Genomic DNA, 18,252 nt, shown 5'->3' with positions numbered 1-18,252 from the left:
GAATGTTGACTAGGGCACCAGGAGAACACCCAGCTCTTCAAAAAAATGCAACAGGATCTTGTGTGTCAAAATGAGATCAGAGTTTAGCATCTCATCTGAAAGATGACTAATAAAGCAGCACTGCCTCATACCTTACTACTAAGTGCAGCCCAGGCAACGTGCTCAAGTCCTGCTGTGCAGCTTACACCCACAATTTCCTGACTCAGAGACAAGACTGTCACCACTGAGCCGTGCACGACATTTTCCACAATAGTCAATCGAGTAGCTGCTCTGAATTAAATTGACAGGTTGAAGGGGAGGAAGTAACAGACAAGCCTAGGCGGACCGAGAGGGAGGTCACACGATAGCATAATTCAACAAACTGAAATAAATAGGTGGCATAAGTTCCCCTCGGAGTAGTTCGTTTAGGAAATGTCATTGTTATGTGGACAAAAACTAGAAATGATACTCCAAGACACTAGGATAAAATCAAAGTATTGTAGTTGAATATTGTGATCACCTGGTGATCTGTTTCTCTGGTAAACTCAGGAATACAGTGCAGTTAATGACACTACACTAAATATACATTAAACAAGATATAAAATGCACAGCAGCTCCCCAAGCTAGGGCCACACCTTACCGTTTCTTTTCTCAGGTACTTCTTCCTTTTTTAATAATGTTGTCACTCCAGAATCCAAGTCATCCACATGTGCTTCTGACACAGTATTATTATTCAGCCTTAATGCATCACTAGAGGCACGTGTGCTGCAAATGATGACGGAAGAAATAAGTACATATCATGTTGAAACACATGAAATTAAAGTACGTTCACATCCTTTCAAATTATTGTGAAATAACATTGACAGTTTCAATCTATAGTTCTAAAAACTTAACTGGTCAATTGGTTTTACTAGTCAGAGCTCTCTAATCCGATCATTTGTTTCCAATCCTATCTAGGAACATAGGTGCAGGAGTAGGCCATTCAGCCCCTCGAGCCTGTTCCACCATTCAATTAGATCAAGGCTGATCTGCATCTTAATTCCATCTACCCGCCTTAGTTCAGTGACCCTTTATACTCTTGCCTAACAAAAAAAATCAATCTCAGTTAAGAAATTTTCAATTGACTTCCAACCACAACAGTTTTTGGAGGAAGAGTTCCAGATTTCCATTACCCATTGTGTGAAGAAGTATTTTCTGACTTCACTCCTGAATGGCCTCCTCCAATTTTAAAGGTTCTGGACTTTCCCACCAGAGGAAATAGTTTCTCCATCTACCCAATCAAATCCTTCAATCATCTAAAACACCTCAATATTCTATAATCAAGGGAATACAAGCCTAGACTACGCAACCAGTCTTTATAATTTAACCCTTTTAGTCCCGGTATCATTCTGGTGAATCTGCACGGCACCCCCTCCAAGGTCAATTTATCCTTCCGGAGATGCAGTGTCCAGAGCTGAATGCAGTACTCCAGATTCTCAGAATGGTCATCCTTAATAAGTTTGTGTATGTGTGTGCGCAAACACACACTAACTCGTGCGCACACCATGACTGCCCTAATTTCCAGCCAAAAAAAATCTGAATAAAATCTATGATCCATAAATAAGATACCAGAGAATGGAAAATATGTGATTTTAATGGGCTGCAGGCTGATGGGAGAGAAATTAAATTGGGAAGTAGGGAGAAGCACAGAGCTCGGTCTCCTGGTCTCAGAGACTGTTGGCTTGAAGGAGCCAATGAATACAATTCAAACAGAAGCAACTATATGATTTGTTCAATAATCTGTATAATTGACAGCTACTTTTGACAGTTATTCAAATGAAGTCCTGACAACTGTTGAGGTATTTAATTAACTTGAAACATTCAAGTAGGAGAGAGTCAATCTGCAGTTTAAGAAAAACATATAAAAAATGTTTTTATAAAATTAGTTTAGATTGCAAGCCAGTAGTTATTTCCCATGTTTTGAGGAGCCAACATCTACTGTGAAGGTATGCATTATAGTGCTGCTATTTATTCACTTGTTCATTAAATTTGTTGGGCAGTCAAATCTTAAAATGGAGGTCGGGTGCGGTGATATTCTGCCAATTGTCAGAAGACATGAAGAATCCTGTGGATGCACACGATGTATCCAATAAATAAAATAAATCTAGTGAAAGGTTTTTTGATCATTATCCTGACCTACTTTCAAAACATACTCAGTTTAGATCAGAGGCAGTGAAGATACTCTCAATGCCCTCAGGAGCTAGAATTCAACAGCGCGAGTAGTCTCAAATATATAAACCATAATATCTAGAGTAAGGAGGGCAGAAAAGACCACAAAACACAACCGAGGTAGTATCAGATGGCAAGATAGATCAACAAGCTGAAGAACATTAGCTTTAATAAAGAATAAAATGCTACAAGAGCTCCAAAAGATAAAGACAAAGCTTTGAATATCTGGAGCCTTGTTGCCATCAGCTGAAGTGCCGACGAGCAGGACTCCCACACGCCCATGGACAAGGATACAGAACCCATTCCGAATCACGGGGATTGGGTCATTAAGACAGTTGGGGTTGGCCACCCACATCTGTACGGACGCAACAGTTGATGTAGAAGCTCAACCATGATCTTACTGAATGGCGGAGCAGGCTCGAGGGGCCGTATGGCCTACTCCTGCTCCTATTTGTCATGTTCTCACCAGAGACACCCACCCCAATCTGCCAGCAAAAGTCAGTGACCCACAATTGCTCTACTAGAGAGATCTCCAAGGTCCTTCCTGGGCTGAGCAAAAATAAAGGTAAATTTCTCTTCAGCTTCTAAAGGAAAGGGGTGTCAGAATGAATCACCTTTGCATTACTGACTTTGAGTCATTACCAGGCCCTGAACAGAACTCACACCAATTCTACTGTAAGTAGAGGAATACTCAAGACACCGGGAACTCCTATGGACACCCACTTGGCATGGGAGGGAAGATTTGTCTCCTCCCACTGGACTTTTGCGCCTTGCTGAATACGGTTAATCAACTACATAAAGACTTGGATCCGAGAGGAACCAGGAAGGAAGAGTCTGAAAGTTGTCTCAGTACGGCGTAAATACTCCTGCAGCTGAAATTAAGTACAGAAAGGGTAGGATGGAATTGTAGGAGTAAGTGACAGTACAGCAGCCAAGAACACGTGGAAGGAAGTAACACAGGTAGCGAGTGGCAACTCCCTAACTCTCACAACCCCTTTCCAATGAATGAGGTTTAATGACCCACAGCAAGCTGCCCTTAAATGTACATTTCAGACAGTGGGGGATTGCCCAATCTCCCATCATATTGTTGACGAAAACTCTAAAGAAACTACAAGAAGGAGCATGTACACTCTTTCTCCAGGATTTCTGCCAAAGTTATGGCAGGAGATCAGGAAAACCCTCAGGAAAATTACTGGTATGGACCCTTTATCCTAAATGTGCATTCACAAACATAATGGTATCACTCTGGATTAAATGATCTGGCAATACCTGTACATGGGAGACTTCAATTAAATGGATAGAGCATCCTGCAAAGCATGCATGCCAGTTGGAAGACTCACTATTTCTGTAGGGAGTCCACAAACGAAGTGATGAGAATTCTGTGAATGACAAGCAGCAGCACACAATTCCCAAGAAGGACAGGCTGCAGGCAAAGGGACAGTAGGAGGAGGTAATGCAATCCTGGGAACTGACTCCGCTAATGCCACCTATATGGTGGTTTGAACTGACTAAATATTCATGGTCAAAGATCTGAAATGCTTTCTCGGAGACCCATGCTCTGAAGAGATCCTTACAAAAGGGGGAAAAAGCAAATGGCAATGAAACGCATTACATTTATCTCCACAGATGCAAGATAGATGTTGCCGAACGAACCAGTGGCAATACAGATAGTGTAGATGAGGAATTGACATAGGGGGAATCTTAACTCACAAAGAAGCCAGAGGATGAAGTATTGGAGGTGGAGCATGATATATCAGAGTGAAGGTTTACAAGATGTCTGACCCTAGTTGTTTTCAGCATTCAGACGATGATCTCAGGAGTCCTGCTGAGAAAAGACAAATTCTTGCAGAGCTTCTGAACCATATGAAGACTCTCTGAAGATGAAGATATTCGCCAGATGGCAGGTGTGGCGGCAGTCTAATGCTATTCTTTGTGGCATCATCAGAGAGGGCTTCTCTACAATTCAGTGTATCCTGGAGAGTGAGTTCCAGCAACTTCTGCACACATCCCACAGAACAGAAGTCTCCTGACATAACTTCAATTGAAAAATGATCTTCTGGGACTATAAACCTTGGTGGTTGGTTATGTGTAGGAGGATCTAGATATCATTCGATGCTACCTTATGAGCCTAGCTACAGGTGTGGTCGCCTCCTCCTCCGCTGAATAAATGTTAGCGGGGAAACCCCATGGGGAAAGACATTTTACAACTTTCCTCTGCAATTTAGGGAAATTTCCCTACCACGAAACAATCTCAAAGATGACTTCTAAATATAGCACAAAAATAAAAAGTGCCAAAGAAAATCTGACAAAAGACCAAGCAAAAGTTATGAGCCTCCTTCTAACAGCACAGTGAAACACAGCAATTCAGCTTTAAGATCCCAGCATCAGACTACTTAGCGGTTGTTTTAAATTAACCCAGTTTTATAAATGACATCAGTTAGATAGTCAGATCCTGGGTCATAAATAATGACATTTAGAATTGCTTATGTCATCTTGGCCGAAACCCACCTTTAGCAAAGTTACACTTCAGCTAAGGAGAGTGCATCTCTACACCCCCTCTTCACTTTCAGCCAAAGCTAAGACAGAAAATGATACGGCATAAAACTGATGAATTCCAATACCCCCTCCACCAATAGGTTCACTGGATTTATGCCCCAACAGTTGGAACTTTGGGGTTTGTTTTATGTCTGAAGTCACTCAATTAATTCAACAGTGCCAAATAAACCCTGTACCATCCACAGATAAACACGCTGGTAGAGAGCTTTAATGGCATGCTAACTCATACATTGTGCAGAACCCCCAAGAATAAAATATAAATTTTTTTTTTGTCTGCTTAAAAAGGGAGGTACCTCAAGAATCTGTAGGTGCACCGTTGAATTGCTTTAGGGACGCTAAGTATATGGTCCATAAATGCTGATCAGAGGCAGGATCAGGAAGATCATTGAAGACGACAGAAACTTCATAGAATATTTACTCAGATTGAATGACGGCTAACTGGGTTAGCCTAACTTGAATAGGATGGCAGAAAATCTGGTATGACCGCAATGCTTGGCAACAGGATTGTCAGGTAGGTCAGAGCGTGTGGTTCTGGTGCCAGTTAAGAACAGGATCACTGGGTGGGTCCATACTGGGTGGTAGAAAGACACAGCCACAGAGATAATGTACTTGCGATATCCAATTGACCACTTAGCCGGTCTACTACATGAATGTAGTAAAAACCTACGTCACCCATGCCCTGGGAAGGAGAGCACTGCAAGGTTTTAGATCTCTTGTCTACTGAAGAACTTGTTTTGTGCTCTGACAAGATCAGATCAGTTATAGTCCACACTGAAATAGCAGCTAGGAAACTGATGCTATGTTTTTGCTCATTTCCCGGGCTATGCAAAGCAGTTTGTACTTGCAGTAAATAGTACAGGGCCTGGCGAATGGGAAAGATACAAAGAACGGCAATGGATCACAAATCAATTAGTAAGAGCTACAAAAAGGGAGTATGAAAAGAAAATTGCAAGGGATATCAAAATCAACAAAGAATTTTTTTTCTACTACAATTGTAAAGAGGGTAGTCAGGAGCAATGTTGGCCCCTTAAAAACTGACAGCGGTGATAGTCAATAATAAGGAAATGGTGATAATGTTGAATAATTACTTTGCGTCAGTATTTACAGTAGAAGAGAAATCTCAAGGAAACCAATATTAGAAATCAGGGACTGGGGCACAATAAAATTAACAGTAATGAAGAAAATAATGGCACTGAAGAGTGACAAATACCCAGGACCAGATCATTTCAGTAAGTGAGCACAACTATAATCTTCCAAAGTTCTTTCGATTCACGAACCGTTCCTTTAACCAAACAGGTAAAAATTGTGCATGTCCGCTATTTAAGAATGGCGAGAGGGGGAAAACCAGGGAATTGTAGACCAGATAGCCCAACATCTGTTGTCGGGACATTACTAGAGTCTATAATTAAGACTACAGTGACTGAACACCTCAAAAATGTTCAGTTGATCAGGAAGAGCCAGCATGGATTTGTGAAAGGTAGGTTAGGCCTGACAAATGTTATTGAGCTAGTGTTATTTATATGGACTGCCAGAAGGCATTTGATAAAGTTCCACATAAGAGACTATTAACAGAGATAAAAGCCCACGGAATTGAGGGCAAATTATTGACCTGGTTAGGAAATTGGCTGAGTGGCAGGAGACAGGGAGTAGGGATAATGGGCAGTTACTTAAATTGGCAGGACGTGACTAGTGGTGATCCACATGGATCGGTGTTGGGGCCCCAATTATTTATTTATGAACTACTTAGATGATGGCATAGAAAGTCATATATCCAAATTTGCCAATGACACAAAGATAGGCCGCATTCTAGGCAGTGTAGATGAAAGCATAAAATTACAAAGGGATAGACAGGTTAAGTGAATGAGCAAAACTGTGGAAATTGGTTTCCAATGTAGGCGAATGGGAGGTCATCCACTTTGGACCCAAGAAAAAAAAACGGCTACTTTCTAAATGGTAAAATGTTAAAAACAGTTGGGTCCAAAGAGACATGGGGGGTCCATTAACATAGATTAAAATGTCATGAACAAGTACAGAAAATAATCAAAAAGGCTAATGGAATGCTGGCCTTTATATCTAGTGGACTAGAATACAAGGGGATTGAAGTTATGCTGCAACTGTACAAAACCCTGGTTAGACCACAATGGGATGCTGTGAGGAGTTATGTGCACTACACCTTCAGAAGGATATAATGGCATTAGAGGGAGTGCAGTGTAGGTTTACCAGACTTCAAGGGTTAAATTAAGAGGGATTACACAAATTAGGGTTGTATTGCCTAGAATTTAGAGGGTTAAGAAGTGATCTGATCGAAGTTTTTAAAAAGGTATTAAGGGGAACAGATAGAGAGAAACTATTTCTGCTGGTTAGGGATTCTAGGACCGGGGGCATAGTTTAAAAATTAGAGCCAGACCTTTCAGGAGCGAAATTAGGAAACACTTCTACTTTGTTCCTCAAACGGCTAGATCAATTGTTAATTTTAAATCGAGATGGATAGCTTTTGGTTAGCCAAAGATATTAAAGGGATATGGGCCAAGGGCGGGTATAGGAAGTTAGGTCGCGATCAGCCATGATCTCATTGAATTATATATAGGATATATGGCACAGAAACAGGCCATTCGGCCAACCAGTCCATGCTCCACTCGAGCCTTCTCTAGTTTTCCTCATCTAAATCTATCAGCATAACCCTCCATTCCCTTCCCCCTCATATGCTTGTCTAGCCTCCCCTTAAACGCATCTATACTATTCGCTTCATGTGGTAGCGAGTTCCACATTTTCACCACTCTTTGGATAAAGAAGTTTCTTCTGAATTCCCTAGTGGATTTTTTGGTGATTACTTTATATTGATGGCCTCTAGTTCTGCTCTTCCCCACAAGTGGAAACGGTATCCACGCTATAAAAACCTTGCAAATTTAAAGACCTCTATTATTAGGTAACCCCTCAGCCTCCTTTTTTTCAAGAGAAAAAAGAACCAGCCTGTTCATCCTTTCCTGATATGTATACCCTTGCATTTCTGATAAATCTTCTCTGCACCCTATCCTTTTTATAATATGGCGACTGGAATTGTACGCAGTAGTGTAGTCTGACCAAGGTTCGATACAGGTTTATCAGAACTTCCCTACTTTTTAATTCTAAGGTGACAAAATTGCCCCCCCTCTTTAAGGCCCATTACTGCCTCCAAGAGGCGATAATGGAGTGGATAGGTCTCATTGACCAGGGGCAGATGGATGGGCCGACCCATCCTAAATTGTCCGCTGGCCAGGAATGGATTTTCGCGCCGCCCGTACTGCCGCTGGACAGGCACGCACCGACCCCCTTTCCAACCTGCGAGGGAAATTGCCCGGTGGGAGCGGCACTGCCGCCGCCGGTTGGTGCTACTGGGCTTTCCCCCTGCGGCAAGCCATGTGTGGCTGGGCAGCACATCCGCCCTTAAAGGGCAAGGCACGCTGTCAGCCGTTTCCAAGGTTGGCCCAACAATGGCGCCCACGGGTTCGACCGGGCCTCCAACAGGCAGCCTGGCACACCCTCTTGGATACCAGGCCAGCGGCCCGGCCGAAACCCTCCCTGGTGGCCCAGCGGGCCTAACTAAACTAAATGCAGAGCTCGCAGCAGCCCTCCCCTTTAACTGAAGGAGAGAGGATGCTGATGCATCAGCGCAGCGCTGATGACTCGTGCATGGGCCACCTCGCGCTCCAACGGCACTCCAGCCCCTCAGCATCGTCCCAAACGGAGATAGAAGGTGAATAGAAAACCTAACGAATTGGTGAGTGCGCCTACTTTTTGGTCGGGGCGGGGGGGGGGGGGGGGGGGGAGGGGGTAATTTCAGTCACTATACCGCTAGAAAGAAACCCTAGTGCTTGGTTTAGTGCTTTTTAAAAAAAAAAAATGGCCTTGCTAACCGGTGTCACAGCTTTTAGTGATTTGTACTCCACCAAAATGTAATACCTCACATTTATCGGTGTTAAACTTCATCTGCCAATTAGATGCCCATTCTGCAAGTTTATTAATGTCCTCCTGTAATTTGTTGCAGTCCTCCTCAGTATTGACTATCCCCCCTCACACCCACAATTTGGTGTCATCCGCAAATTTAGAAATTGTATTTTTGATTCCAAAGTCTAAATCGTTAATATAAATTATGAACAAGTGGTCCCAGCACTGATCCTTGTGGAACACGACCCACCTTCTGCCACTGTGAATAGCTACCTTTTACCCCTACCCTCTGCTTTGTCTTGAAGCCAGCGAGCAATCCATTCTGCTACTTGTCCCCTGACTGCATTCTCCGACCTTGTTCAGTCTATTGTGGGGTACCTAATCGAAGGCCTTTTGAAAATCTAAATAAATTACATCTACTGCATTACCATTGTCTACTCTCTCTGTTCCTTCAAAAAAGTCAATGAGGTTGGTCAAGCAAGACTTTCCATTTTGAAATCCATGCTGACTATTCATTACATTTTAGGTTTCTAGATGCTCTTCTATTTTCTCGTTTAATAGGGATTCCATTATTTTTCCTACCACCGGAATGACGAAACAGGCTCGGGGAGCTCAATGGCCTACTCTTGTTACTATGAATGGGGAATTCAAATCCAGTCTACCAATAATATCCCACATCACAAAATGAGAGAGAACACATAGCTTACGAAGTACAGGAGATGCTGGAACTTGGAGTAACACAGCTGTAACACTGTCTGTGGGCACTGCAGATGCTGTTGATCCACAAGGAGGACAGTATCACATGGTTCTATGTAAAATTACCAAAAGCTAAATGAGCAGGCAGATGCTGATAGTTTTGCATGGAAGAGACGCTTGAGAAGCTAGACAGTAGCAAGTATCTGACTACTCTAGATCGAACAGAAGATTTTTGGCAAAGATCACTAATCTTAGGGAAACATTCAGCAGTTTCTAGACCATCAGCATTATACAAGATTACAAATCAGGCCTTTGAGAATCAAGAATGCATCAGTCGTGCTTCAGCGATTGGTAGGTTCCATTTTGGCGAGCAGTGACTCATTACACTCAGGCACACACTGACAATAGCACCATTTTCAATTAAACATGGGAGAAACACATCAAGCACATCAACATATTAACCCAGTTGAGCAGGACCGGTTTGGCAGTTAAGGTTAAAAAATGTAACACCGATAAGAGAGTGAGAGGAACAGAGATGTGATCAGACAAAGATGGATTGCAATGGTTGTTTGTTCTACCCCCTGACTAAAACATGTATGGGCATTTTTCAGGTTGGCTGGCTATTTTTGCAGGTTCATTCCCAATTACAGTTCTATAGCCGCAACATTAATTGACTTAACCTGAAGATGAAGCCCAACCAAGTGATCTGATCCTTTGAAGTAGAAAATGTTCATGAAAAATGAAAATATGCCTGTAATAGCTTGTCCTATGAGCTTTCACAGCAACACTTCAGAGTCATTGGTGCAGTATTTAGCCAAATAAATTATCTTGGATAGGAGCACCTAGTCATTTACCCATGTTATAAGCTACCAGCATAAGAGATTCTTTATTGAAAAAGAATGTTTAAGCGTTGTTTAGGCATTGCAAAGGCTACAGCCACTTATACAGGACCGCATTTACTGTACATTCTCAACAATCCCCTTGCGTGGCTACAGTAAACTCAAAAAAAATGAGCAACCTTTGTGATGGACCAAAGCTCTTGCAAGAATACAAATAACGTTATTCAACATCATGTGGTCTCCCAAAATGGGAATGCCGACACCCCATCACACCAGGAATAAATGCAGATTTGACCATCACCAGCAACACAAGTATTTCATTCAAAAAGGTTGGGGGTGGGGGAGGAAGTGATGTGGTCAAAATTACATATTTTGTCTACTTTTAGCTCAGTGGTGGTTCTTTTAATGTAGTCACAATTCACAAGGAGTTAAAAATCAGAGCCCCCAAGTTCCAGTTGGGCCACTGTGCCTTCTGCCCTGCTACACCTCTGAACAGCTGCCTGGCAACTGAACCCACGCTTAACTGGTCAGAAATCCAGGGGATGGGGGTTTAGTGAATTTACACATTTTGGGGCACCCACAACTGGGGTGTTTTGCCCTGTGGAGGGTGCAGTAATTTTGGATCAGCACCTTGCTGCTTCGTTAGGGGGTTGTTCCAGCTGAAGTACAAAGAAAGAATATAGAAAGATGACCAATTTGCCAATAGCTATTCTGGCATTTTCTGATGGTCACGGAGCTTGGAATAAGCTTAGTAATCCTACTGATGTTTTGTGGGCCCCACTTCTGCCAGGATTTAGTCCCAGCACATATTCCTTAATACAATATAATGCATACTAAAATAACATGCATACTCTTGGAGTCTTATATCTAACTCTTGGAGGTAAATGGATAGCTGAAAATAGAGCAGTAGGATATTCACAGAAGGGCGGTTAGCGGATTTGCAACATTACAACAAGAGTATGAAGGCCGAATCTGCAATTAATTGCAGGCCAATTCTATTCAGGGTGTATTTGAACATTATTTGGCGGGATTGTGAAGCATTGCAACGGTTATATGAAATTGCTGATCCATACCTTATTGAGAATTCATCGGGTTTATCGCAGAGGGGCAGGTCAGCGAGAAGCGGGCTGTGTGACTGCTGATAATCTGTGACTCCGACTGCTGGCTCAGTATTGTCCAACGACATGTTGAATTCGCACAAGACTGCTACTGCTGCGAGAGGGGGTAAAGTGCCAAATGTTAACTCGCAAGCAGTCAGCAAACGAGCTGCTAGGTCAATAGCAGGAAGTAGTTTGAAGAGAGCGGATTCAGGAAGTGATTTCAAATGTTCCAGCGAGAACAAAACTACGGGAGTGGTTATTACTGGAACTCGGCAGTACAAATTGTGACCCACACCTCGCCTGTTCATCACCCCCAGCCACCCACCCAGTCCCAGACACACAACCTCATCTGTCTCCCGGTGCAAAATCCTCCTTCACTGCACACTCAGCACCCTCGCCCAGCCCCTGGTCACACCGCGTCCTCTGGCTGTACTCCCCCCATTCTCTAACCCCCCATTCGCTCCCCCCTTCCCAAACTCTCCTCTCCCCCCAACCTTCCTCCCCCCCCAATTCGCTCCCCCCTTCCCAAACTCTCCTCTCCCCCCAACCTTCCTCCCCCCCCAATTCGCTCCCCCCTTCCCAAACTCTCCTCTCCCCCCAACCGCTCTCTCTCCCCACTCCCCCAAACCCTCCTCTCTCCAATTCTCTCCTCCCCAACCCTTCCTCCATCTCTCTCTCTCTCCCTCCCTCCACAAACCCTCCTCTCCCCCTCCCTCCACAAACCCTCCTCTCCCCATTAAACACTCACCAACCCTCTGAACCCTGCACTCACTCCGCGCCTCCAACTCTTGATCTTCCGCCCTTTCAGGGCCAGCCCACTTTGCGAGGCAGTTTGGGGCATGCTCAGAGCATGAATGTCAATGCACTCATGTGTGGAGTGCAATCACAAGGGCTCCTCGGTACAGGGACATTTTAAATTGGGGTTCTCAAAATAGCAACTGGGTGAATCACAAACGCCTTCTGTGCAATGAGAAAAAAAAACACTATTGATGCAGTCCATCTATAAATGATTAATAAGCACCCACTTGCATTTCCCCCAATAGCCCCTGGAACCTCCCAGATCAGTCATGCAAATTATTTTAGCTAGCTATTTTTAAACTGCCAGCCACACACACGACTGAACAAAATTAACACATCATTTGTTTGACTGAATGTGGCTGGGTAACTCCATCAATCGTTGGAGACAACCGGCAAAATACTTGCAATATTTGTATCACACAAGGCTACAGGCACAGTTCTGACTCCACCGCTGCCTTCGGTAATGTAGCAGGAGGGCGAGGCTGTCTGTCGGTCATCCTCGGTCACAAGCTCCATGCATTTTCCGGGGTCGGGTTAATTAGGATAATTCCTGCAGTCTCCCAGCCGGATTTCCACCAGGAAACGTGCCAAGGAAATAGCTGCTGCAGCAGGAATCCAACAGCGACTTCAAGCTGCTTGACTGAAGGATGCCAGACACAGCCAGTAAGGGAGCTGTAGGAAGTGTGCGTGAAAAGTCCCTGTATCTACTGATGTAAAATTAACAGCCATTCCAAACGACCAGCGTTACGGAAGCAGTCATGATGGAAAATGTGCCTTCATACTATACCATCACTGCTGCTTCATTTAAATACACCCACTCATGACATCTGGCAGCCCAGGTTATGCTGGAAAATACACGGGTGGTGATTCACCCTCACCCAACTTTGCGCCCACCACCCTAAAAAACAATTATGAACAATAAATCCTGCCGCACCACCCCCATACTTGTGACCGAGTTAAAGGGATCTCTACCAAGCTAAAACTAGGCAGAAATTCCTTATTTTTTCCTTACAGCAGCCAATTTGGTTATTTGATCCCATGTAATTATAAATCAAACTGAAATTAAATCAGCCAATTTGGTCCATTTGTAGAAAGAGAGAAAAAGCGGATGATTCAAATAAACCAGCTGGTCTGTCGGCATCTGCAGGTTAACTTATATTTTCCCTCCGAGCGGTTATGGGAAGATCTAACAGGCAGTCAAAAGGTTTTGAGAGCATAAACAATGAAAGATTGTTTTCACTGGTTGACAAATCGGTAACAAGGCAGCATAAACGGAGTATTATCACTAAAAACAGAGGGTTATAAGAACATGGAATGCTTTATCACCAGCACCTATTGAGGCAGAGACTAACATTTAAAAGGGAATTGAATCAGTATTTAAAAAGTGAATATAAAAAGGATGAGGAATGAGCAGTGAAATGGGATTGGAGTAGTTAGCTCCAGTTGAAAAGCTCGCACTGATACAAGAACAATGGGATGAATGACCTCCTTCAATGCAGTAATTTTTGTGATTCTACAAGAATTGCCAGTAATGAAGGAGCTGGAATAGTTATATTAGAGAACAAACCCAGATCAGAAACATTTCAGTAAATAAATCAAGTGTCAAATGTTGACCTTGTAGCAGCTTCAATAATATGACCGGCACATTATTGAATATATTCTTGGTTAAAAACATAAACTGAAAGATTTCCACTTTGTTTATACAGGCTGTCTTACTGCACTTGTTTGATATATGGTGATGCTCAAAGCGCCATCATAAGCTCCATACAGCATTATAAAAGTAAAAAAGAGCGAGCCAATATGAATTTCTATAAAGATAGCAAAACACTTTGCAAGGCAGTGCAGAGACGTAACCTCCTCCTCCTCCCTCTTTCTCGCCCCCCCACCAAATTCCTGATCTACCACCAGTAAAAGTTAAAAGCTTTCCCACAGGAAAATTGGTGAAAATTGAAACGGCTCATCACCCCGGTTCACTCTCGTGCACTATTTAGCAGCTAGGTAAAGAAGAACTAGCAATGACTGTAAAGCAATTTTCCAACTTCACCCTCTAGACAAATTGCCTGGGAGAGTGGAAAAGATAGGGATGGAAAGAGAAAATACAAAACATGGTATTTTTGAATTGTGTGGCTCTGTATCCTGGAATCACAAACCCCATCCTGTACTGTTGCACAATTACAATTTTTAAAAATCATATCATTTCAAACCTGAGCTGCGAGCCTTGAATGGAAGTCCCAAGCCCTAGACTTTAATGCTTCCAAGTGCCAGATAACAGGAAGCTCCCTAGCCCTGTGCAACAATCTATTCCTGGTTATTCTATTCCTTTCCTCTTAATCAGTTCCTCAAACAGCTCCAACAATACCTCACTTGTACCTAGTACTACCCAGAGGAATCTCAGCAGAGCTAACAATTCTGTTTCTCGCACTGCCAGATGAACCTGGCTGAATGTCTTTGTCAGTCAGCAAAAACCATATGCAGGATCCTGACTGATCACTCAGAAAAGGACCGTCACTAAGAATGTTGATTCTGCCTGGCAAGAAGATTGGGATAGTGTTACAAAATTAGCATTGTTGAACACTCAGTGTTTGAAGGGAAAGGCTGGTTATAATAGGTTATCAAATTGTAGACTTGCAGGCATGGATACAATTGGTAAAACATAGCAATTTGCAAAGCAAACATTTACTTACTGCAGTTTAATTTTAAATAGTATAGCAAAACATGCAATTATTCAGATTGACTTCCAAGTTTTATTAACATTAAAGTAGAACATGATCTGCCATTTTCAAAATTATACAGCAGTTTTGATCTAACTATTAGTAGAATTTCAATTCTTGAATGGCACAATTTTCTGTTTATAACAGCAATGACAGTCTCGACTACAACAAGCATTTGGAGTTGGCACCCATCTCAACATTTAGCAGTGTATTACATCAATTCCAAGGCATTACTTTGATAACCTTTGAAAGTCTCATCATATTTGGCTGTGAACAGATATTAAATTAAAAATACAATATATAATAAAAAGCTATCAACTGAGGACATTTTAATAACCACAGAATACAGCACTAATAACATTTTCCAGTTAATCTATATTTGTCATTGTACAATTGACATTAAAATAATTCTCAATTTCAAAACTGCACAATCTTCAGTCGATAGGATATTAAAGGCACTGCAGACATTAGGCCTTAGACCACTAGAGAAATCCCACAATTTGGTGCCATTTCATTCAAAGATGACTGAATTACAAGACTTCAATCCCTTTTCTATATTTCCCATTCAAGTTTAAAGTTTTACAAAAACCTGCTCCGTGAGCAACAGCAGCATTTCTGAACAGACATGAAACAATCAATATTTAAGCAGCTGCATGCAGTATTCTTTTGGGCTCTTATAAAAGCCCATTTCTGTGTTGCATTACTTTAATAGATTCAATTATTGCAGAATTTTAGCTCTTTTAAAACAAAATCAACATATTCCTTACATTCTATCCTTGGCATAGTATGGCAGGGTTTAAAAATTTGACACCAAAGCCTACAGTTTCTGTAATATAACTGCAATCTAGTCCATGACAACAACTGGGGTCCTTCCTTATAGAAGTATAATCTCTGCCTGCATTGTTCAATCAGCTCCCTCCAGAGTAATCAGCATTCAGTGATGCAACACTTCCTGCTCTCTGATTGGATACAACTGTCTACAGGTACCCCATCACCCCATGTAACCACAGCCCATATATGGCAAGATCCTCAGATTACATGGTAGTAGTTCATTGGTGAATGGTAGTCACTGCTGATTTTCTCAAATCTCACTGGAATACAACGTCCTGTTTCTTATTAGATGCTTTCTTCCGTGCTGCAAGTCAGACTCACCCCACACGCATATACACACGTCCCAACAGTTGCGTAAAAAGCTCTTCTGTTGCTTTCGTTATTGATTTCCCCAAGGTTATTGCAGTTCATTGCAAAAATGCACAACTCAAATGCTACATATGAATAAGACAAATGCAGGATTTCTAATACAGTGGGTCACATCTTCACAAATTATCGACACTAAACAAGTGTACTGACAAAAATATCAATAGTTATATTTTTTTGTAATACAGTAGAATTCACATGCCAGAGTGAAGCAGCCAGACTTTACTCAGTTGTTGCACTTTCACCTCAGAAGGCTGTGGTTTCAGTGCCTCGCCAGGAGCTTGAGCATGTAATCTGGGCTGACAATTCATTACATAGGATATGCGACACAAAAACAGGCCATTCATAGAATCATAGAATCATAAAATTTACAGCACTGAAGGAGGTCACTCGGCTCATCGTGTCCATGCCGGCCGAAAAAGAGCTATCCAGCCTAATCCCACTTTCCAGCTCTTGGTCCATAGCCTTGCAGTTTACAGTACTTGAAGTGCACATTCAAGTACTTTTTAAAATGTGGTGAGGGGTTCTGCCTCTACAACCCTTTCAGACCCCCACCATCCTCTGGGTGAAAAAAATTCCCCTCAAATCCCCTCTAAACCTCCAACCAATTACTTTAAATCTATGGCCCCTGGTTGTTGATCCCTCTGCTAAGGGAAATAGGTCTTTCCTATCCACTCTATCTAGGCCCCTCATAATTTTATACGCCTCAATAAGGTCTCCCCTCAGCCTAAAAAAACAAACACCAGCCTATCTAATCTTTCCCCATAGCTAAAATTTTCCAGTCCAGGCAACAATCTCGTAAATCTCCTCTGTACCCTCTCTAGTGCAATCACATCTTTCCTGTAATGCGGTGACCAGAACTGCACACAGTACTCCAGTTGTGGCCTAACTATTGTTTTATACAGTTCAAGCATAACCTCCCTGCTCTTGTATTCTATGCCTCGGCTAATAAAGGCAAGTATTCCGTATGCCTTCTTAACCACCTTATCTACCTGGCCTGCTACCTTCAGGGATCTGTGGACATGCACTCCCAGGTCCCTTTGTTCCTCTACACTTTTCAATGTCCTACCATTTAATGTGTATTTCCAACACCGCCTCCAGTGCGCCAGTGCAGCCTTTGGTCGCCTGAGGAAAAGAGTGTTTGAAGACCAGGCCCTCCAAACTGCCACCAAGCTCATGGTCTACAGGGCTGTAGTAATACCTGCCCTCCTGTATGGCTCAGAGACATGGACTATGTACAGTAGACACCTCAAGTTGCTGTAGAAATATCACCAACAATTTCTCCGCAAGATCCTACAAATCCCCTGGGAGGACAGACGCACCAATATCAATGTCCTCACTTAGGCTAACATCCCCAGCATTGAAGCACTGGCCACACTCGATCAGCTCCGCTGGGCAGGCCACATAGTCCGCATGCCAGACACGAGACTCCCAAAGCAAGTGCTCTACTCGGAGCTCCTTCATTGCAAACGAGCCAAAGGTGGGCAGCGGAAACGCTACAAAGACACCCTCAAAGCCTCCCTGATAAAGTGCAACATCCCCACTGACACCTGGGAGTCCCTGGCCCAAGACCGCCCTAAGCGGAGGTAGAGCATCCGAGAGGGCGCTGAGCACCTCGAGTCTCAACGCCGAGAGCATGCAGAAATCAAGCGCAGACAGCGGAAAGAGTGTGCGGCAAACCAGTCCCACCCACCCCTTCCTTCAATGACTATCTGTCCCACCTGTGACAGAGTCTGTGGCTCGCGCATTGGACTGTTCAGCCACCAAAGAGCTCACTTCAGGAGTGGAAGCAAATCTTCCTCGATTCCGAGGGACTGCCTATGATGATGATTTCCTTGCCTTGTTAGCCCTCCCCAAATGCATTACCTCATGCTTCTCTGGATTGAATTCCATTTGCCACTGTTCTGCCCACCTGACCAGTTTATTGGTATCTTCCTGCAGTCTACAGCTTTCTTCTTCATTATCAACCACACAGCCAATTTTTGTATCAGCTGCAAACTTCTTAATCATACCGCCTACATTCAGGTCTAAATCATTGATGTATACCACAAGAAGCAAGGGACCTAGTACTGAACCCTGCGGAACCCCACTGGAAACAGCCTTCCAGTCGCAAAAACACCCATCAACCACTACCCTTTGATTTCTGCCTCTGAGCCAATTTTGGATTCAACTTGCCACTTTGCCTTTTACTTTTGTGACCAGTCTGCCATGTGGGACTTTATCAAAAGCCTTGCTAAAATCCAT

The 18,252-nt window shown here is 43.0% G+C and overlaps 1 protein-coding gene across 4 annotated transcripts in view; it reads right to left on the bottom strand.

Moving 5' to 3' along the window:
• acsbg2 (acyl-CoA synthetase bubblegum family member 2) overlaps positions 1-15,705 on the bottom strand; it is a 50,150-nt gene extending 34,445 nt beyond the window's left edge. Inside the window, exons 1-3 of one of the 4 annotated variants that reach the window (XM_070859822.1) lie at positions 15,579-15,705; positions 11,276-11,414; positions 620-744 (exon numbers count right to left, since the gene is read on the bottom strand). In XM_070859822.1, coding sequence (XP_070715923.1) covers positions 620-744; positions 11,276-11,414; positions 15,579-15,594 — 280 coding nt within the window. In that variant the 5' untranslated portion in view covers positions 15,595-15,705. Of the gene's footprint in view, positions 1-619; positions 745-11,275; positions 11,415-12,050; positions 12,105-12,505; positions 13,223-14,304; positions 14,351-15,578 lie in introns of those variants that run through there. The other 3 variants (XM_070859824.1, XM_070859823.1, XM_070859825.1) reach the window with 3 other exon arrangements.
• Positions 15,706-18,252: the final 2,547 nt, after the last annotated feature.

The sequence above is a fragment of the Pristiophorus japonicus genome, chromosome 18 (assembly GCF_044704955.1).
Source record: "Pristiophorus japonicus isolate sPriJap1 chromosome 18, sPriJap1.hap1, whole genome shotgun sequence".
Classification (NCBI taxonomy): domain Eukaryota; kingdom Metazoa; phylum Chordata; class Chondrichthyes; family Pristiophoridae; genus Pristiophorus; species Pristiophorus japonicus.
Note: the sequence above shows the minus strand (reverse complement) of the source record. Positions and strands in the feature narration are given on the sequence as shown.